The 19,839-nt window shown below is 40.1% G+C and overlaps 1 protein-coding gene across 1 annotated transcript in view; it reads left to right on the plus strand.

Annotated features, from left to right (window-relative positions):
* GUCY2C (guanylate cyclase 2C) overlaps positions 1–19,839 on the plus strand; it is a 44,289-nt gene that overhangs the window by 1,228 nt on the left and 23,222 nt on the right. Inside the window, exons 2-12 of the mRNA XM_032107050.1 lie at positions 25–137; positions 1,336–1,403; positions 3,291–3,506; positions 5,906–6,027; positions 6,896–6,992; positions 9,680–9,809; positions 11,009–11,144; positions 12,853–12,938; positions 13,365–13,476; positions 16,853–16,934; positions 19,241–19,346. Of these exons, the coding sequence (XP_031962941.1) occupies positions 25–137; positions 1,336–1,403; positions 3,291–3,506; positions 5,906–6,027; positions 6,896–6,992; positions 9,680–9,809; positions 11,009–11,144; positions 12,853–12,938; positions 13,365–13,476; positions 16,853–16,934; positions 19,241–19,346 (1,268 nt within the window). The remainder of the gene's footprint in view (positions 1–24; positions 138–1,335; positions 1,404–3,290; positions 3,507–5,905; positions 6,028–6,895; positions 6,993–9,679; positions 9,810–11,008; positions 11,145–12,852; positions 12,939–13,364; positions 13,477–16,852; positions 16,935–19,240; positions 19,347–19,839) is intronic.

The raw sequence follows: 19,839 nt of genomic DNA on the forward strand, positions 1-19,839 counted from the left end.
TTTGCTTTTACATTTGTGTTACAGGAGAAAATGTTACAGTGGATGCCATCTTTCACCCCTTTGCTTCATCACTCTATGTCTCACAAGGCTGCCGTACTAGCACCTGTGAAGGTGTGGAGCTCATCAAAAGCATTTATGTGAGTAGCAGACTTCCTTCATTCTGCCTGGGTGCACATGTATGTCTCTGTCTTTCCTTATTAACTTTTGGTCCTGTTACTCAGTTCCCAAGAAATTTGACAGGGAAGTGAAGTTTCCAAAGAGGAGATGTTCCTGTATGTTTTGTGAAAAGAAGTAGGCAAATACTGGAGATTCTGTGAATGCTTCCCAGAGACTGCCTTCAGCTTCTGGCTCCTTTTCCTATGCTTAAGTTGTCCTCCTTTTTATATTTGCACAACTCTTTGTGTGGTCACACAGCCAAAGCAATCCATTAAAAAAAAACCCCAAATAACAATTAAAAACTGAAAAAACCAAACTAACAACTCAAACACTCAAAACAGCCCAAGCAAAGCAAAAAGGTCCATTTCCAACTGGATCAGATCCTGATCTGGTTCACCATCAGTTTACACAATACACAAAACAAAGAGCTGTGGTGAGGATGGGGACATGTGGGCAGAGAAATCATTAGGCTGGCACTGTTACCAATGAAATGGTTATGTGAACTATGCCCAAAGGGCAAAGATGAAGTGCTTGCTCCTCACTAGAAATCACGGAAGTCACGTGAGAGAAGCTATGTGAATAATATGAGGAAAGGCTTCAATTAAAATTGGTGCATTACAAGAAGCCGTGTTTCTGAAGATTTTCACACCTCTGAGTGAAACTTTGTCAATCCAATGTGAATTTTCAAGTCACTAATCTATGACTGTGCTCTAGTCTTTGCTAAGAAATTGTCCCTCATGACACACAAAGATACAGGTCAGGCCTCATTTGATGGTCATAGAAGGATTTTTTTAAGTACTAGTTTCATATGCACTTAACTAATAATTTTTCTGATATACAGGACCTTGTAATTCCAACCACCCTGTCTTCTGCAAATGCAAACTCTTCTGGGGTGTGTAATTTCAAATGTGCAATTTTAACAATATTTTAATCCTTGCTTGCTGTCTGTGTCTTAACAAATATCATACTCTATCTTTTTTTGGCTTTCTGTGATTTTTTTCCTCTTCCCCCTTATGTTTGTTCTTTTAAACTTTCTGTAGCTCCTTTCCTACTCTTTTCTTGCTTTTGCTAGGTAAATTCTGTGACTCCTCAAATCCTACAATTTTCTTCATTCCGCCATCCTCCTCTGTCTGCCAGACCTCCGCCCTACCCCAAATGACCCTTTTTGATCCCTTGCAGGATAATGGCACACTTGGCTGTGCTGTCATAGGACCCGCTTGCACTTACGCCACCTACCAAATGGTCTCGTAAGTACCAATTCCTTCCACTTACATTGTGATGTTAAAGATGTCAGCTGCTGAACAGAATTGTTTTGTGAACAACAAACCTGCAGAGGCATTGGTGTTTAGAATACGTAAGACACCTTGAGTCAAGGCAGTAAGACTTTTATGCATAGCCACTCTCTTGGGTAGGTGGAAGAAAATCCCCTTCCAAAGTCCATTGATAGAATCCCAGCTTTAGTAGGGAAACTTCTAATTCCTGACAGTAAGGTGAATGATTGATTGAGGAGTGGTTGGAGAGCAGCCCTGCAGGAAGGGATCTGGGGGTGCTGGTTGGCAGCAGTCTCGACAGGAGTCAGCAGTGTGCCCAGGCAGCCCAGAGGGCAAACCCTATGTGCATCAGACACAGCTGGTCAGGAGAGGTGATTATCCAGCTGTACTCAGTGGTGGTGTGGCCTTACCTTGAGCACCGTGTGTAGTTCTGGGCCCCACAATTTCAGAAAGATGTAAAGGTCCTTGAATGCTTACAAAAGTGGTGAAAGGGCTGGAAGGCATGTCCTGTGAGGAGCTGAGAGCACTGAGTTTGTCTAGTTTGGAGAAAAGGAGGCTGAGGGGAGACCTTGTTGCTTTCTACAGCTTCCTGAGAAGGGCAAGTGTAGAGGGAGGTCCTGATCTCTTCTCCCTGGGATCCATCAACAGGACAAGTGGGAATGATTCAAAGCTGTGTATGGAAAGGTTTCGTTTGGACATTAGGAAGCATGTTTTTAGTGAGAGCATGGCCAAACACTGGAACAGGCTTCCTAGACAGATAGTTGATGCCTTAAGGTTGTCATGTTCAAAAGGCATTTAGACAATGCAGTTCATAAGTGGTCTAGTGGAAGGTGTCCCTGTCCATGGCAGGGGGTTTGGTACTAGGATGTTTAAGGACTCTTCCACCCCAAACCATTCAATGATTCTATGAATAACATGCTTTAGCTTTTGGTCAGTCCTGAAGTAGTCAGGCAGTTGGACTGTGATTTTTGTAGGTCCTTTTAACTGAAATAATCTATTCTCTTCTGTTCTAAGTCTGTCAGAAAAAAACCCTCACCTGTTTAATTAGTGAAATACTCTCACTGTCATTATTTATTACATCATCTATGTCTGTTTCTGTTGCAATAAGTAAAAACCCTGTAATTGGGTAAGTGGACTTTACCTGGAAAATGAAGTTTTGTCACAATAATGCCAACAACTCTTACGGTCATGGTTTTTGCAGGCAAAATTCCCTGTTATTAAAAAACACCATACAAGAACTGAAATCTTTTGAGTTTAGTCTGATAAGATCGCAGCATCCAGGAATATACTTTTGTCCTTAAAAGCTTACTGTCTCTGTGTATAAAATGATCTTTGTTTCACAAATTCCTTGTCAGCAGAGAGTTGCCTTAGTTTTTTCCTCCCTGACTGCTGCTGTTGTACAGCTCTGCTAAAATACACCTTTGTGAAACTAAAAGATTTTTCCTTTGAATTGTAGGAGTAAAGCTTTTTTTTGATGGCAAAAAGCTGTCACCCTGCAGCACTGTCCCAGTAAGGAGATTAAATCCATCCCATGGTAATGGCAGCCAGGGAGCAGAAGCCTGTCTTGAGCCTTTGGACTCCTGTCACAACCCTTGGGGCTGAAATGGTGTGTGGTACCCAAAAAAGCAGGGGTAACTGGGGACAGTGAGAGAAGCTGCCTAGAGCAGTTCAACAGGGCTTTTTGGTGCCCATACAGACTTGAAATCTGCTTGTGTTCTTGAGGAGCCTTCTGGTTCAGGTTCAAATTGCTGCAAAACTAGCTCAGGGCACAAGAGGAGAGGGAGGTGAGGATGGAAATCAGGTAGTAGCTGCCTTGGTGCAACAACAGTCTGTTCAGACTTGTCCTCTTATCTCTTCCTTTAGACTTGAAACAATACTGAGCCTGCCTCTGATCTCTGTAGGGAGTTTTGGACTATCCTGTGACTATAAAGTAAACCTAACCCGCCTTCTGACCCCAGCCAGGAAAGTGAACCAATTCTTCTATTATTTTTGGAAAGCTTCTAAGCTGCCGTTCAAAACCACGACCTGGGAATCTGTCTACATTTACAAGAGGACTGAAACCTCAGAGGCATGCCTCTGGTAAGATCTGGATCCACCTCTGACCCAACTGGTGATAAATGCTGTCTCCATCCTCAGACATGGTTTCTGCAAACTGTTCTTTCAGTCCTACACTTTGGGAGGTGCCTTACTACTACCAAGGAATGAGAAAAGGAAAAGATGAATTGTACCTTTTAGCTGTAGCACTTACCTGAATGTTTCTCTCAGCCTGTTTTAAATATTTGAAAGCCTTTGCTTTTCCTTTGGACAAGGTAGCTTACATGTTGTCTCTGATGAAAATACTTGTTTACAGCATCCTTGATATAAATAGTGTGACATGAGAGGTTCCTCCACAAGCTCCCCATAGATGCCTTTTTAGGTCAGGGGTCTTACCAAGCTCTTAAAATGTTCAATCTGTAGGCACTATTGTTACTCCAAAACATTTCCAAAATTCAAACTGTATCTTTCTTCAAACAGAATTACCCCAGTGATTGCAGAGTTTAAGCTATACTCTCATCAGTTTGGAGCAAAGGAGACAGCTTTCACTTTGTGACCTGAAACATCATGCTGTGCTTGATTCTCAGAAATGCTGGGTTTTCTGCTTGCCTGAAAACAAAGCCTCCTTTTAGACAAAGAGACTCATTAATATGCCAATATTTATAATTACTTTTCAATTAATTAAATTAAATATAGAGTTCAATTATTCAATTAAATAAAGAGTCTTATTTAACTTTCAGCTCATGTGAGTGTTTCTATGCTCCTTTGATTTTTTTTCCCCAATTTTGGGATATAAAAAGCTGAATAATTTTAAAAAATCATCCAATTTCTCCTACTAATTTTATAAACATAGCTGAAAAGTAGCAATGAGTTCATGGAAATAACTATTATGTATATTTTTAATTCATAACCTGAGGAACTTGCAGAATTCTAAGCAAAATTTGACTATGTTTGCTTCAGAGTGATAGAAGCAAATACTTATGGAATATTTTGGTTACAGAATTAAAAGGGGTTTTTTTTCTGAATTAAGATACCTAAAACCTGATCTCCATTTAACTCTTTTGTAAGTATTTATGGACTTTTATTGTTTTCTTCTTCTTTCTTAGTATAGATAGCAATTTGATCGCATGCTGTAATTGCTATGGTTACCTCTCTGATGTTTTGAAATATCAGTGCACTTTGCTCATCTCTTACTACAATCCCATTCCTCCATGTTTGCAGCTGTAATTGCCAATGCACTATACACACTTTAGCTAAATCCCTTTAATTCTGCAGGTTTCATACCTTGCAGTGAAATAATTGCATGGAAGTTATTTCTGACCTTTCCAAGTGTTTCTTATTTCACCTTTTTTAATGCTTCTGATCAGGACCTTCTTTATGACTTCAGAATTGTTCAAGCCCTTTTATTGCTGAATTAACAAAAAAAATATTAATTTTGTATCTCTGCCCACTTTTCATCCTAATTTAGTTGTAAAAATGCATCTCATTCTGCCGTAATAGAAACTGTCAATGTGAAGGTTTTTGAACAGTCTAATTTAGGAAGATCCATTTTCTCTAAAGCACAAGTATTACTGCATGAACTAATTGTTTTTCCTATATACATATAAAAATAAGTGAATACCCACACTGATAGCAAAATCAGGTTATGTTTCAACTATGCAAATGTTTCTGAAAATTAATGGTTAATCATTCTGTTCCTGAAAAAAAAAGAAAAAAAAGGAAGCAGAAGGTATTTAGTAACTCATAGGACTGAGATCTCAGTGCTGGTAGATCAAAGGTTATGTAGTTTGAAAACAAAGAGAGTTCTTTTGGTTTTCCCTCTGCATTAACTTTATTTCAGATAGAATATCTCTTCTCAGAAACAACATATTGAAGCAATAGTAGGATTCAGGAGTTGACTGTTTTTCCTTAATCTTTTAGCAAACTTTTAGTTGCTTGCTTTTTTGTCTGAGCTCATTTTTCCCTTCGAGTTTTAACTGATTCTATATAGGTTTTTTGTTACTACTTTTCTTCCTTTGCTTCTCTCACAGTCAGGGTACATGTGTGGTTTTTATCTCAGTTCTTTCTAGTTCCTATTTAGTCCTTTGAACCTTCACATGTGCCTTCTAACATTACCACTGATGTCTTAAATAGCAGAGCTTCCTGGAATTTCCCCATATCCCTGACTTTTTTTCCTTAATTTTTAATGTCTTATTACATCATTGCATTTTCCAAATCCATCCTTTGTACAACCATGCTCAAATACCTCTGGTTGACTTTCCAGGCATTTCTAAATCTGTCACGCCATGTATTGATTTTCTCACTTTTATTGCTGCAGAAAAGGTTTCATACCAGCTTATAAACATTCTTGTGTGCTCTGAACAGCCTCTCTTGCACTATGGCTGATTTAGGAAAATGTGAGGAGTTAGCAATTTCCTGACAATATCTTTGCTCCCTTGTGCCAGGTATATGAATGCTTTAGATGCTGGAATCACAGAGTTCTCTGAAAAACTGAAGTTCAAGGATATTTTAAGAACTCCGGAGCTGCTTAAAAAAACTGTGAAAAATCCAAATCGGAAAAGCAATGGTAAGGAGGGGTTGAGGCTGCACTGTCCCTGCAAGTGAGTTGCATTTCCAAGGAAATCAAACCCACCCCTTAGTTAGGTTATAGGGAAAGCCTTTCACCAGAAATGGTGGAAACAAAGATATACCATTTTACATGGATGTAAAGATAAAATGGCGCAAAGTTCCTAGATTCCTCTCTTCATCCTCATAAAATATGGGGGAATATCCTGGTTCCAGGGAGATTTTGGGGTAAATTGTCCCATCTATGCAAAAGCTCCATTTTGTAAGAGATTCAGAAATCCAGGGATCACAATTTCTCCTAAGAAGAGCTTTAAATACTACAAGAATATAGATACTGCAAGCTCTTTATCATTCATGTGTTTGCAGCCCTGGTACATCTATGGACCTCATTTTGCCATCAAGGGGCACTTCTGGAAATGATTCATCTAAACTAGAAAAATGAATGAATAAATACTTTATCTTCTCCTAAGACTAAGCACCTGGCATCAGCAGGCCAAGTGAGTGCAAGAGTAAGCAAGCTAATGAAACCATTACTTGAAGGCTATTTAACCTGGAAGTGTTCATAGTGAGTAGCTGTTATGGCACCACAACTCCTAATGCTTATTTGAGTGAGATAATGGTAGTGCTCTGGTGCAATCAGACAGAAAATGGTGCAGGTGTTGAAGCACCTTTTACCACTTCCCCTCAGACATCCTGGTTTCACTGCAGAGAGGCTGTAGCTCTGTGCATGGGCCCCAGTACAGCACAGATAATGTGCCTTAGCCTGGAGTTGCTCTATTGCCTGCTACTCAAACATGGGGGAGGAGACAAGCATCCTCTTCTCGTCGGTAAATCTCACCAATCTGTCTCCATTTTTGCCCATTCTGTAGTGATCATCATGTGTGGCTCTCCAGAGGACGTCAGCAGAGACCTAGGGACGGAAAAAGTGGATAATGACATCATTATCATCCTGATAGATCTCTTCAAGTAAAGTATCACCTTCACTTTTCTTCTTTTCTCTGCAGTTTGCTGATGGATACAGATAATGGAAATAGTCTGAGTCGAACTGTTTTGTTGAAGAAATGCTCTTTCACAGAATGTTTTCTATTGCCATCTTTCCTCATGTCTTTCCATTTTTGTAAGGTGCTTAGTGTTTAATTCACAGCAAATCCTCTACAAAATCCCATTTGGTTCATATAATAGTTTTCTAAGGCAGTGGCAGAGCAGGTAGCTTTAACGTCCTCCTGTGGGCTCCTCAGTGCAGGAAACCATGAGAGAAGCACAAAGTCAGAATGGTCATGAGATATGGTTCATTTGAGATATGGTACATTTTTCATACACTCTGCCCAACCAGACAATTATGTAAATATGACTTACAGTATATTTTTCTAGACTCCATTTATTCAATCTTTAAATTATTTAGGTGATATAACTATTCTCCCACTTTATAACTCTTGCACTTTACAGCCATCTTTTCGGCATCTTTATAAGCACAGAAATATAACTTCTCAGAGAAATTTCTTAGTATACAACCCAAGTTTTCTGTTGTTTAATTTCCTCTTAATATTGCTAATTACGAAAATCTTTATAGAAGATGTCTGACATAAACTGGCCTTACCAATGGTATCCTCAAAAGCCTTCGCTGTATGTGAGGACTGAGAGCTGATCTCTGGCCCTACGCCTAAGTGACACAGCAGAGATCATATTTGTACAACTAAGCATAGATACGTAAATCAGGTGGGTTTTGGGTATAGCCCCAGTTACCATAGCATGTCGCAGTCTGGAAGAAAGTTAATCACCTGGGACAGCGCTGGTGGTGCAATTGGATGGCTGGATGGCTGGATGGATCAAGGATGGAACAAGGCAAATGCATGTGCCCATGTTTTGATGTTACTTACTTCACTGTTGGTGTAGCAAAAAGATTCCATGAACTTCTAGGGCCAGTTGGACTTCCCAGCTCTTGTGTCTAAAGCTGTCTGTAACAAGTCAGTTCTGAGAAACTCTGGGTTAATGACTTCAGAGATTTAACATTTGGTTCCAAACTGAATTCTGTGGTTCAGGTTCTAACAGGATCTTCTCTATCCTGTACACTTTCAGGTTCACCATATCTATTTTTCAGAAGTGCTTCTAAGAGCTTCTGACATTCCACAATTTTATTCAGGCACTAGGAATCCCCAGTTGCTTTACCTGAGGCAACTGGCCTCAACTCCTGTTTCTTTGCAAATGCACAATGGGAACTGTGTATGTGAGTGCTTTAACACTGGTGTTGTATGTAGAATTGTTGTATTACAATAGGTGAGGGTGATTAGGGGATTCTTTGCTGTGATGTGCATCCTTCTGATATACCCAGCTGCCTCTGGCTGTTTTATATGCTGCCCTTCTTAAACTTTCTACATACCACTTATTTTGCTGAGTATCTCAATCACATTTGCTTCTTAAAACAAACAAAATACAGACAGATGTATTAGATGAAAACTCAAGCTGTAGGAGGGAGAGTAGGCAAAGTCCCGTGCTTCTCCAGGAGTGAAGTGCCTCTGAAACAGTGATAGATTTAAACTTTCTTCAGCTCTAAGCTGTCTGGCAGGCAGGACACAAACACAGTCTTTAAGCCTCTCTCAAGAAAGGTGGGATGCTGGAGGATTATCCAGTCTGGTGGAATCTAATGAGGTTTCCTTTTCAACTGGCTAGTTCAGTCCAAGCCTGGATGAAAAACATTTTGAAATTCTTGAGGGTGAAAAGTGCTGTGTAAAAGTCAGAAGGTTCAGGGAAAGGCAGGGACAGGGCTCTGGTGTCAGAATCCAATCAGATGGCCATGGAGTAGAGCCCATGGTTTCCAAAAAAGTCTTAATACAGTACTGACTGACAAAATAAAAGGATGATCAAACATGAATAATGAGAGAAGGCTCCTACAATTATTTTCTTTCTATCAATCTAGCCACAGCAATGACAGATGCTGACAGTTGACACTAATATCTATTGCTAAATTCCTCTTTAGCATGTGAATCTGGTGGTGGCCAGTCTGTGAAGCACTTCCAGATGGCCTGTCAGGGTGATGAAACCAAAGATACCTGAAAGCTACAACATCTTCTGCTTGTTTTAGCTGAGATTTCAAGTTGACAGTTTCCTCTGTTCTTCCTATCTCACTGAATTAAACAAATGAATCCATAATCTGCTCTCTGCACCTCTGTGATTGTTTCATTCCCTCCTGTTAAATGCTTTTAGTGCAACTCCTGCTGTGCTCAATTCTAGCAGAAAATACCAAAATTAGAGGAACAAGCAAAAAGAGTGCAGAAGAGTTCAGAAACAGGCAGAGTAACATGAATATGACTGCAGTATTGTGGATTCCAAGGAGAAACTGAGTTTTAATAAATATAAACTTTGCTTGAAAAAAAAGAGGAAATAAACAGGACAGTAAACAGTTACAATAATAACAGTAGTTCACAACAACCTTTGAGTGTCAGATTGGCAGATTGCCTTGGTATTACCTTTTAATATATTTAAGCACAAAAGTGGGCATCAGGGAATGAATAAAGAGCTGTGCATGATGAAATTTTATTTTTAGATCTAGTGTTTTAGCCTGTTAAAAAACAGTGGTCTTGGGAACAGATGAGTGATTCTGTCATGGATACCACTGTTGTTCAATGTCCATGGGGTTCTTGTGCTTTGCTTTGCAGTAACGTGTACTTCAGGAAGAACATCTCAGCTGATTACATGCACAATGTACTTGTTCTGACTCTGCCACCAGCTAATTACAGCTACAATACTGTAATTAGAGACTACAGTGAGACTGAGGAAAACATCCTGGTAAGAACACTATTTTATATCTGATTATTGCATTCAGTTCATTCATGTTCATGTACTAGGAAATGAAAACTAAAAATGCAGCTGTAATCATCCCCTGTCATGCTTCTAAGCTGATATTTCCTTATATTATTGCAGGATGAAATTTTGTCCTGCTGTAATGATGTAAAAATATAGTATCATAAGGCAAATCTGCAGCCTGTCATATTCCTGCTTTGTGAAGTTCAACTCAGACTTCTAATTTGTTCTGCAAGTGTCATGTTCACGGGGCATGAAGGAGACTTACACATGGTATTCCAGCTCCACATCTGAGTGGCTGAAAATCTTACACATAGCTGCAAGGCATCACTCAAGAAAGATCTATATGTGTAACTGAGATGTGAGCATGGAAAGTTCAGAAGTAATAATTGTTGACTAATTTTTCTGTGCAGATATGTCTAAGAGATGACGACCAGTTCTGTCCAGCGGCTTTCCAGATAAACTTCAAAAACAGGAACCTTTTTTTTCTGTAGGAAATAAGTATTTTGGTTATTTTCCAGAAAAGCAGAAACTATGAATATGCTGCATCTGTTTAGTGAAACTGATACTCCTGCCGTCTGCCCAGGAACCAGGTCCTTCATGTAGAGTTCCTCCCAAGATTTGTGGCTTTGAGCTTCAGCTCTCCAGCAGGCAGCCTGAAGCTTCTGGCTGGATTTACAGGGCTTCTAGATCCCCCAGCCTGGGCTCAATGGTTTTTTTGGGTGCCAGCTCTATGGCAGGCTGCTGGAAATTCTGGCACAGCTCCTTGCCCTTTAGCCGTGGCCACCTGGAAGCCCAAACTTGCTGGCAGCACACTGAATTATCTGCACAGAAACTTTAATCCAAAGCCAGGGTCTTTGGGACACACTGAGAAAGTCGGAAGTGCCAAGAACCTACAGTGTAGAATTTCTTGAATCCTTTGCACGAGGATCAGCATGACAGACCTTTACATTGGCCTCTTTCAGCACCTCCCTGTCTTCATACATCAAAAATATATTTTGTTTACCTTTATTTTTTGAAGTGACAATGCTGATGTAGTATTGACCATCTACTCACTCAGTGTTCAGCAGATTCTGGTCTTCCATGCTGGAGTTTCTGCCAAATGGAGCCAATCAAAGTTATTGTAGCTTTATGGCAGAAACATGAACTCTCAAACAGCCATTTTTTATTTTCTTTTGTTCTAGATGGAAGATGACTTTCTTGCTGGCTATTTTAATGCAGTGTTGCTGTTTGGACACAGTCTCAAGAAATTTGTCGTCTCCCAGAGCCCAGTGTCATCTCTCAGTTTAATCACTGAATTCCGAAATACCACTTTTGAAGGTAAAAAAAGTACAGTCCTGTGCAGGGTTCACTAAATTGATGAGGGGAAACAAATTTGATTTTAAACGCTCTTATGATAAGTCACTTCTACACTAAACAAGTCTGAGCCTTTCAATGAGTTTTATTCCCAGTCTTTTTTCTTTTTATATAGTTTTTACAAGGATGTTATCTTCAGTATTTGATGTTCAAAATGACTCTGAAATCACTTGGCTAAGCTTTAATGAAGTAGTTTAAACCTTTTTCAGTTTACAAAATCATGTAGGCCTGGGTGCCTGCAGTGTGGGTTTAGGCCAGCTGGCAGTCAGTTGGCTCTTTTTAGTCAACTTTCTTGTTCCTCTCACAGGTTTTCTAGCACTGGTGGGCTTTTGTTTTGTAGGCCATGGGCTTAAAATAACAGAATTCAATCATTAGGAAAAGGCAGAGGTAAAACTTACACAAAGAAGTGAAAACATTACCTCTCTGGGAGTATAGTCCCAGTTCCAGTCACCAAAATGATGACTGAAAGTTTTGTGTATATATCCCACCTACATTCAGCAAATATGTGTATAGAAGTTTCCCAGATTTTCCTAAGATAGAAAAGGTTCCAGGCTTATTTTTGCTTTAACCATGGTATCCCATACTTAGCAAAATATGGTTTACTAATTCCTCCTGGAGACAGCATCCCTTTCTGAATATCAGTAAATTCATCTCTTTAGTTTAAGTTTGAAAGTTAAGTTGCACAAACTTTTACTCATCCAAAATACAGCACTGTAATGCTTGTCATAATTTATAGGTTTAGTTTAAAAAAAAAAAAAATTCCTAAAAGTGATAGGTGTTGAATCACCTTCATTCTTTCTTGTGATGGAGTCTGGTACAGTAGGGATTTCTTACAGTAATTATTTTGATATTAAGAAGGTGGACCATGAAAAAGCATCAGTTTTTGATGTGAAAAGGGAGAAGGTAATTGGCCTTTTGTTGCTGTTGATGATGACTTGTTCTATTTCTCCTAAGTTCAGTATCAGCATTATTTTGGTTCAGCAATCTGAAGCTGATCAAAAAACCCTCCTGTGAAAACAGAAAGGGAAAAATGAAGGTGAGACTTTCAGGAATAGTGGATATTGGCTAAGCTTGTGCTCATGTTGAGGCAGCTGACTTCATGGGAGCGAAGTCAAGCTGTGCTGAGGGATTTGGGAAGTTCAACCTTAAAATCCTTGTAATGTGCTACACAGGCAATTTCTCAATGTGCAGATTTGCTGACATACAGAGGTAGGAGGCTAAAGGCAAAAAGAACATGGTTAAAACATTATTATTAGAGCTTTCAAAAGAGTAAAGGGAATGAAAGTATCCTTGTCTTTCCTTTATTGCTGATAGATTCAAACTGCAGGTGGAAACAGACTATTTTGCTTCTCACTTCTAAAGTGGTCTCTTCAAGGGTGGTGACTGACATTCTTGGTATGCTGAACAAATCTGACAAATATATTTTCCTATAGCTAAAGGGAGACTTTTTTCTTCAGTGCAATCAGGTCAACACATTTTATTGGATTTTGTAGAGAAAATGTAGTGTGGTATTAAAGAAGTAGTGCCACATTGAGCTGATATGTATCTAGCACATACATGAAGAAGAAAAGTATCCTAAGTATCAGAAATCCTTTTATTTATCCCATCCTTCCTGCCCTATATTTGTGTTTCTGAAAATGCAAGCCTTCTGACTAATTCCTCGTGTCTGCAGGTGTAGTGGGTCCTGTAACTCTAGATGAATTTGGAGACATTGATACCAATCTGACCCTGCTGTACACGTCACAGGCTGCAAATCATGTATGTATGTCTCGAGTGCAACTGTTCGACCTTATGTGTGAAAGGAGAAACAAAATGCCCTGCACTATTGCATAAGAATGATGAAAACAACTACAGCAGGAGTGGTAGGGTGCCAAGGTATGCTGTGCGTGCCAGAAGGGGGTCATGTGAGTTGTGCTGGAGACTGACAGGATTGATGTAATCTGGTGATTCAGTAAGTGAAGTGCAGCTGGTATTTCGTGGGATTGGTAAATTTATTTTCAGAGAGAGGGGATGAATGAGAAAGAATATGGCAGCCGAACATATGGCTACACTGAGAAATGCACCACTGTAGCAGGAAAATTATTTTGAGTTTGGGCAATACATTTATTAAGGGTAGTCTGAAGCACAGGACAAAAGAGAGAGAGCATGGCTGCTGACTGCATTTCTTCCCTCCTACATCTGTAGTTCAAACCTCTTCTGTATTTCAACACGCAAAACAACAAGACACGTGAGGCAACTAACAGTCCGGATTTCATCTGGAAGAACCACAAGCTGCCCAGTGATACTCCAGGCACTGGTGAGACACCCATTAAACCTACCACCTACCTCTTTGAAGACAAGTCACACAGTCCTGAGATCTACCTGCTGTGTGATCCAGCATGCTACCATCACACTGCTCCCAGCCAGTGATGCCAGGATCTGGGTGCAGAGCAGGATCTTTCCTTCTCCTGCCTCATCCCTCCATGTTCTCTGCCTCCAGTCCAGTTCGAAACCTTTATTTTGTTTAGGTGGTGATACTAAGTCTCTTGTAAACTTGATACTGTACCAGTGATTATGGGGAATACCATGGGATGTTTCAGAAGAAGTCACCCCCAAACAAATAATCTTCACTAGAAGATGGTGGTGGTGTGAATTGCTTGAAAGACTCTTCAGGAAAGGCAGCAGAATTAAGATTATAATGAGTTATCTGACTCTGCATTTCTGTATCTCTGATGGAGCATGGTGGCTTCTGCTTGCCTCTTTATCCTTGTTGTAGGGAGCTGGGGAGAAGACACAGCACTGTGTAGATTCAGGGTTCTTCTCTGGAGAAGTCTCTGAGAAGAGCTGACTCTCTGAAGAAGGACCAGGGGAAACTAGGTTATGGCTCTTTTTACACCCAAATTTTAAATTTAAAATCCCAGAAATCACCACCTCCTTTTGAGTTTTTGGTGACTCCTGGATAGAATGGATAAAGCCCCTTGTCATTCAGCATAGCAGAGTACAGCCTTGTCAGTCTGATCAGACTGAGATTGTTTCCCCCTTTAAGACTGCTGCCACATGGTGCTTGGCAAGGGAAGGGCATATGCTTCAGGGTGTGATATGCAGAATAAAAATTATTGCAGTGGCAGTAATTGCAAGGGTTAGTGCACAGTGGGTTAGTGTTCACCTGAGTCATTCCATCAGCGAGAATGCAGAGATGCTGCTGTTAAAAGTCTCCGCTAAAGGCTTCCCATTAATTTGCTGTACTGCTTGCCTCCATTAGGGAATAGGTAAAGCATAACTGGAGAGATAAACACCTTCTGCTAACTAAGGGTCCTTTCACAGTAAGGTGGTAAAATGGATTCAAACATTTTTATTCTTCAGTAAAGTAAATCAGATGCGCTCAAATTAGGCCTTATCTCTCATAAGAGAGGCAGGAGTAGTGTGGTTCATTGCCAGGTACCCATGGGAGCTACCAGGAGGAGGCAGCAGCTTTGATAAGATTCCAGTTAGTTCTGGGAAGAGCAGAGGGATTTCAGTGAAGCTTTCATTTTTCATCTCTGGTCAAATCTCTGGTCTCTCTTGGTATGACTGTGAGTCCTGTCTGTGCAGAGACTGCAACACTGCACACATCAGCCACAGGGTCTCCCTGTACCAGCTCCATGAGCTCTGTGCTTTCTGGCTCCTGTCTTTTCGGTGTTGTTCCAGTCCCATTCTCATCCATCCCTTGGGCCTCACAACATGCTGTGTTTTCGGTGGATCCGAAATATCTTTCAAATATTCCCTTCAGTATGTCCTTGTTTGAAGCTGCTGCACAAGGGTGGGGGGGGGGGGAAGAGAATGGCAGAAAACCAATGTCTACAAATGTCAGTAGTTTAACACCTAGTGCTTAGCTGAAGCCTGACACTGTGGCCAAGCCATACTAAACTAAACTGCCTCCCAAAGGCACTTGATTATTTTTAACATTTTTTAAAAATAAACCTTCCTTCAGTGTGATTCTAAATAAATATATCCCCCCCAAAAGGAGAATGGTCAAAGTTTAAGTAACCACTGTGCCTTTTTTAAGCCAGTCAAAACTTTCCAACCTGGAATATCTTTTTTCCTCCAGGTAGATGAACAGAGCAGACAATCCGAGCCCTATTCCTTCCTAAGCCGTAACTGAGAACAGCTTGACCCAGTTCTGCTGCCTATCTTCCTCCTAGTATTCTGTGAAAAAAAAGGGGGGTTCATTCATATTTCCCCCTTATTCATAAAGTTTTAATCCTCATTCTAAACATGGATAAGATCAATCTTCAATACACAAACGTTTCTGGTTCCAGAGGACCAGTTAATTTGTGATGCACTCTCCCTCTGCCTGTTGTAAGACTAAGAGCCAGAAGGTGGTAGCAGAACCTCAGGAAAGGGAAATTACGGTCCCACAGCGCTTTCATGGGAAACTATAATCTGTTCACTGTTAAGATGCAAGCCACAATTCACAAACCTGAAGTTTCAGAGAATTTTCATGCAAAATTTCTTTGCACATTCTCATTTATCTCTCACTTTATAGTGGTGACTTAACTTGTGGAGGGAAACTATAGTACTGATGGTTTTCATCAGAGAGCATCAGATTAATACTAAATTACCATGAAGCCCTTAGACTGATGAACATACTGAGAGAAGGTGGGTAGATGTGATACCCAAAACAAGAAAAATCAAAGGAGAAATCTGGGTCCAAAATCCGGAGGAGTTCATAAACTGAATCCTATGTCAGATGCAGGCACAAAAATTGGTATGTTGAAAATCCCTCCTCAACTGGCTGCTTGATTCTGAAGGCAGCTAGTGTGCGTAAACTTGCTTTTTATTTATTTACTAATTTTTACACTTGATCATTTTTTTCTGTGTGCCTTCATTTCTGTTTCTGGGCACAGACAGAAGTATATTAGTCTCAGTAAATCTGAATAACTCAGCTCTTCTACTGTCCTTAATCAAGATGGCAATCTGCAAAACTGGATTCTTCTCTCCCTTTTTGCCTGAGACACTTGGTCATTAAAGTAGGTACACTCTAGACATGTGACCACCAGCTGAAGCTCTGTGATAATGGCCTGTTATTCTTCAAAGGAAGCTGATGGCCACCAACTTTCCTTCCCAGTACCCCGGAGCTCCAAGAACAGATAGAAGACAGGCTTCAGTTTGCTTTTCCACAGTAAGGCAATCAAAATTAAAACCTTAGTCAGTTCCCAGCCTTGTTCATCCTGTCTGCCTGCTCAGGATTAGAACCCTTGTGTGCTCTGTGGCTTTTGGGTCTAAGTCCTCAGATGCCTGAACAACATGATTTTCAAACCATTTGGCACCTGGCAGCTTCCAAGGACACTTCACTGGCTTTGTGCTGCCACCAGATTAATTTCCCTCTATAGCATATTAATTTCCTACTGAAGAGTACAGTCCACTCAGTAGCACCGCTGCCTGGGTGGCCCTACAGATTGCCTGTGCCTCAGGTGGGGATGTAAGACTGCACTGCTCTGGGTCATGCTTCATCTGGCATTGAAAGAGGCAAGTGTGTGTCATCCCAAGGCAGTGCTGGACTTTACCAAAACCTCTCAATTTGGATGTGACCAAAAAGTATCCTTGGTCAGCTACTGTGATTTGCACATGTGTGAAGGTAATTTCTTAAATACAATGTTGCTTTTCAGCATCCTCCATGAAGTAATTTATATTTAATTTTTTCTTTTCTGCAGGCCCACACGTATTGACTATTGCTGTCTTTACACTCACGGGAATTGTGATTCTGGTTCTGATCATCTCTTTGCTGATTCTAAGGTACCAAACCCTTTGGCTTTCTGTTTGTTTGTCCTTGAACAGTTTTCCAACTAGGACAATGCCTCTGATCTCTCCTTGAAGAGCCATTCATTAGCTTACCTTACATACCTATGAGGTTGGCCCTGGGTGAACTCTTTGGTATATGCCAAGTAGTGCTTGCATCCATAGTGTTGTTATGACGGGTTAATAAGGGAGAAGATGCAGCAAGGCTCAGTGTTCCTGCATCAGCTAAAAAGCTCTGTTTCCTATATATACACAGAAACAGAAGTCTCAGACCAATCTTCAGAATTTTTCTACTTTACTACACATCTTTGGCTTTCTTGGGATTCACTTATATTTCTTTAATGTATTGGTGACATAAAAGTTCAATCTAGAAGGTGGTATTTCTCTTGAGTCACTGTAGGAGTCAAAACACCATGAGGTTTTGGTGTTTGCATTGCATGGATCCATTCCTTCAACACAGTCCATAACAATTTTTAACCCTACATAACAATTTTTCTAACAGCTTGGAATTTCATGCATATAACACAGTCCAGCTTTATCATTATGGAAAGAGCAGAATAGAAACCATTGATGGAAGAAACCTTCTTTTGATGGAAGAAATCCCACCACAGTTCCAAAGTATATGATTTTCTTTAATCTTTAAAAAAATTATCTTACCATTTTCATTGTGCATCCATTTTCATTCTGTATCTTTGTTATATATCGGAGAACTTCAGAAAAAGCAAGAAAATCAGACCTCAAGAAAAGTTTATTAGAAACAGATGCTGCTCAGGCTTTATTATTTTAAGTAGACCGATCTGCCTTGCTAACTAAAGCGAGAAAAAAATCAAAGATAAGGATACACAATTCTTATACATACAGTTGTACTCAAAATATGTAGGAGCTAATCATTGTCACATCTAAGCACTAACATATAAACAGACAGTAAAGTTTGCAATGCCTATGAAAATTAATAAACAAAAGTATGGACTTGTAAAAGATTCTATATTTTTCCGTATTTGCAGATGCATAAAATCTAAAGATTCTGTTTAGGTGATTAGATTATTATTGTATACATATCATTGTGATATTCTCAAGCATCAAATAGAGATTTCTGAGAATTTTTAGAATAAAACTTGTACTTTTAGTGTCAAAATAATAGCAAACTTCTCAAATATAATTCCTGCCAAAGATTATCCCCTAACAAGCAAAGGAGAAGAGAAACTCTTACAAAAATCAACAAAATGCCTCATTATTCCTTCTTTATCTCCTAAGTTTCTAGGACACTTGAACCATTCCACAGCTATCTGTGTAGTTCTGACTGCAAAGTGAAAAGTCCAAATCCTGAAAAACATATAACTAAATATTAGACCTAGTAGATTTTAATTCAGTTTGAAATGTTCTTAATCAGCAGCTGACACCAGTTTGAACTGTAGTGAATCCTAATCCTTTCTACAAGTTAGAACTGAGAAAAACAGTTCTTACTGCAATTGTTGCTCTACCTTTTCTTATGCAAATATATGCTAAAAATGTATCGAAAAAGGGAATATTTGTGTTATTAGTCAATAGTATGGGTTCTGTCATTTGGAGATTTTGCCAGCAGTCCTCAGTGTGTTAGGATTCTCCTGCAAACTCTCCAGTCAGTCCTGTGGGTTTTTTTAGTAGAGGAAGGACTTGCACAAGTTAGGAGGTAAGTTGATGAGCACTAGCTGTCTTGTAGCTTTTCTCTAAGACAAGACAGTGCTCACTCTGAATTTTTGCAGGGGAGACAGCAGTTTCTTTCTCCCGTTTCCAAGGACTCTTCCCTCATTTTTACAAAATGTGCAGAATACAAGAGACACCCACAAAAAGGCACCTCATCTCAACGCTGTTGTTACCTCCTCTCCTGGCATTGCATTCACACCATTTCTAACTATCCACTGTTGATGGCAGGACTTCCTTTGGCTTGCATTTGTTTGTGGGACCTCTCTTCCAAGTACATTCAATAACATGGAGGAGAAAACTATATAAAATCCAGGCGGCCCTTTATGCTTTGAATTCTTCTGATCACCCCTGAGACTCTGGCAGTTGCCTAGCAGTTGTTCTGCTAAATCTGTTCTGTTCTGCTATAGAACTGAATGAGCATTTAGGCTTTCCCAAAGCTAGGGGAATTAAAGTGTATCAAATCAAACTGGATGAGAGCCACAGGGCTTGTGCTCAAGTCTCATCAGCCTGACACACCATCCTTGTGTCATCCTGACACTAGATGCTTCCCTGTCCTAATCTCCTGTTGTGGGTTTCGGTTCACTGGGAGGATATTCCAAAACACTTCTCTTGTTCTTCAGGAAGTACAGGAGAGATAATGAGCGCCGGTGGAAGAAATGGTCCCATATACCACCTGAGGAAATCTTGCCTCTGGAGACCAGTGAGACAAGTCATGTTAGTTTGAAGGTAAGAGAAGCACAATGCCCAAAGCTGGGTCTTGGATTCTGTCTCCTAAAGACCATCAATGCTGGGGTTTTGACATGTTCTGACTACAGCACCCTATGGCTCTGGTAGGACTAGGATCTGTTAACTTTTTTTTTTTTTTTTAAACATACTTGCTATATTGAAGAAAATGAGAGTATTCCACATCTATTGCTCACTAATAGAATATACCTGTTCCCATCAGTAAAGCTCATTTTGTGATGGAGGAATGGGCTGGGTATTGACTTCCAGTCTCTGTTACAAATGATTTCCCAGTGCTTTGTAATGCCTCTGTAATGCCCAAGAGCATGAAAACAGCAGGTGGAGGGCCTGGGAGTGGCACGGATGTCCCACACTTTCTGTGGCATGTAGTGACCCTCCCTAGAGAGAGAGGCTTAAGCTTCTCTGTGTGATACACAAAGACATTACTAATCTCTCTGGACCTGTCAAGTGGGGAGTATGTGATAATTGCAAGTTA

Source organism: Corvus moneduloides, chromosome 4 (genome assembly GCF_009650955.1).
Source record: "Corvus moneduloides isolate bCorMon1 chromosome 4, bCorMon1.pri, whole genome shotgun sequence".
NCBI classification, from domain to species: Eukaryota; Metazoa; Chordata; class Aves; order Passeriformes; family Corvidae; genus Corvus; species Corvus moneduloides.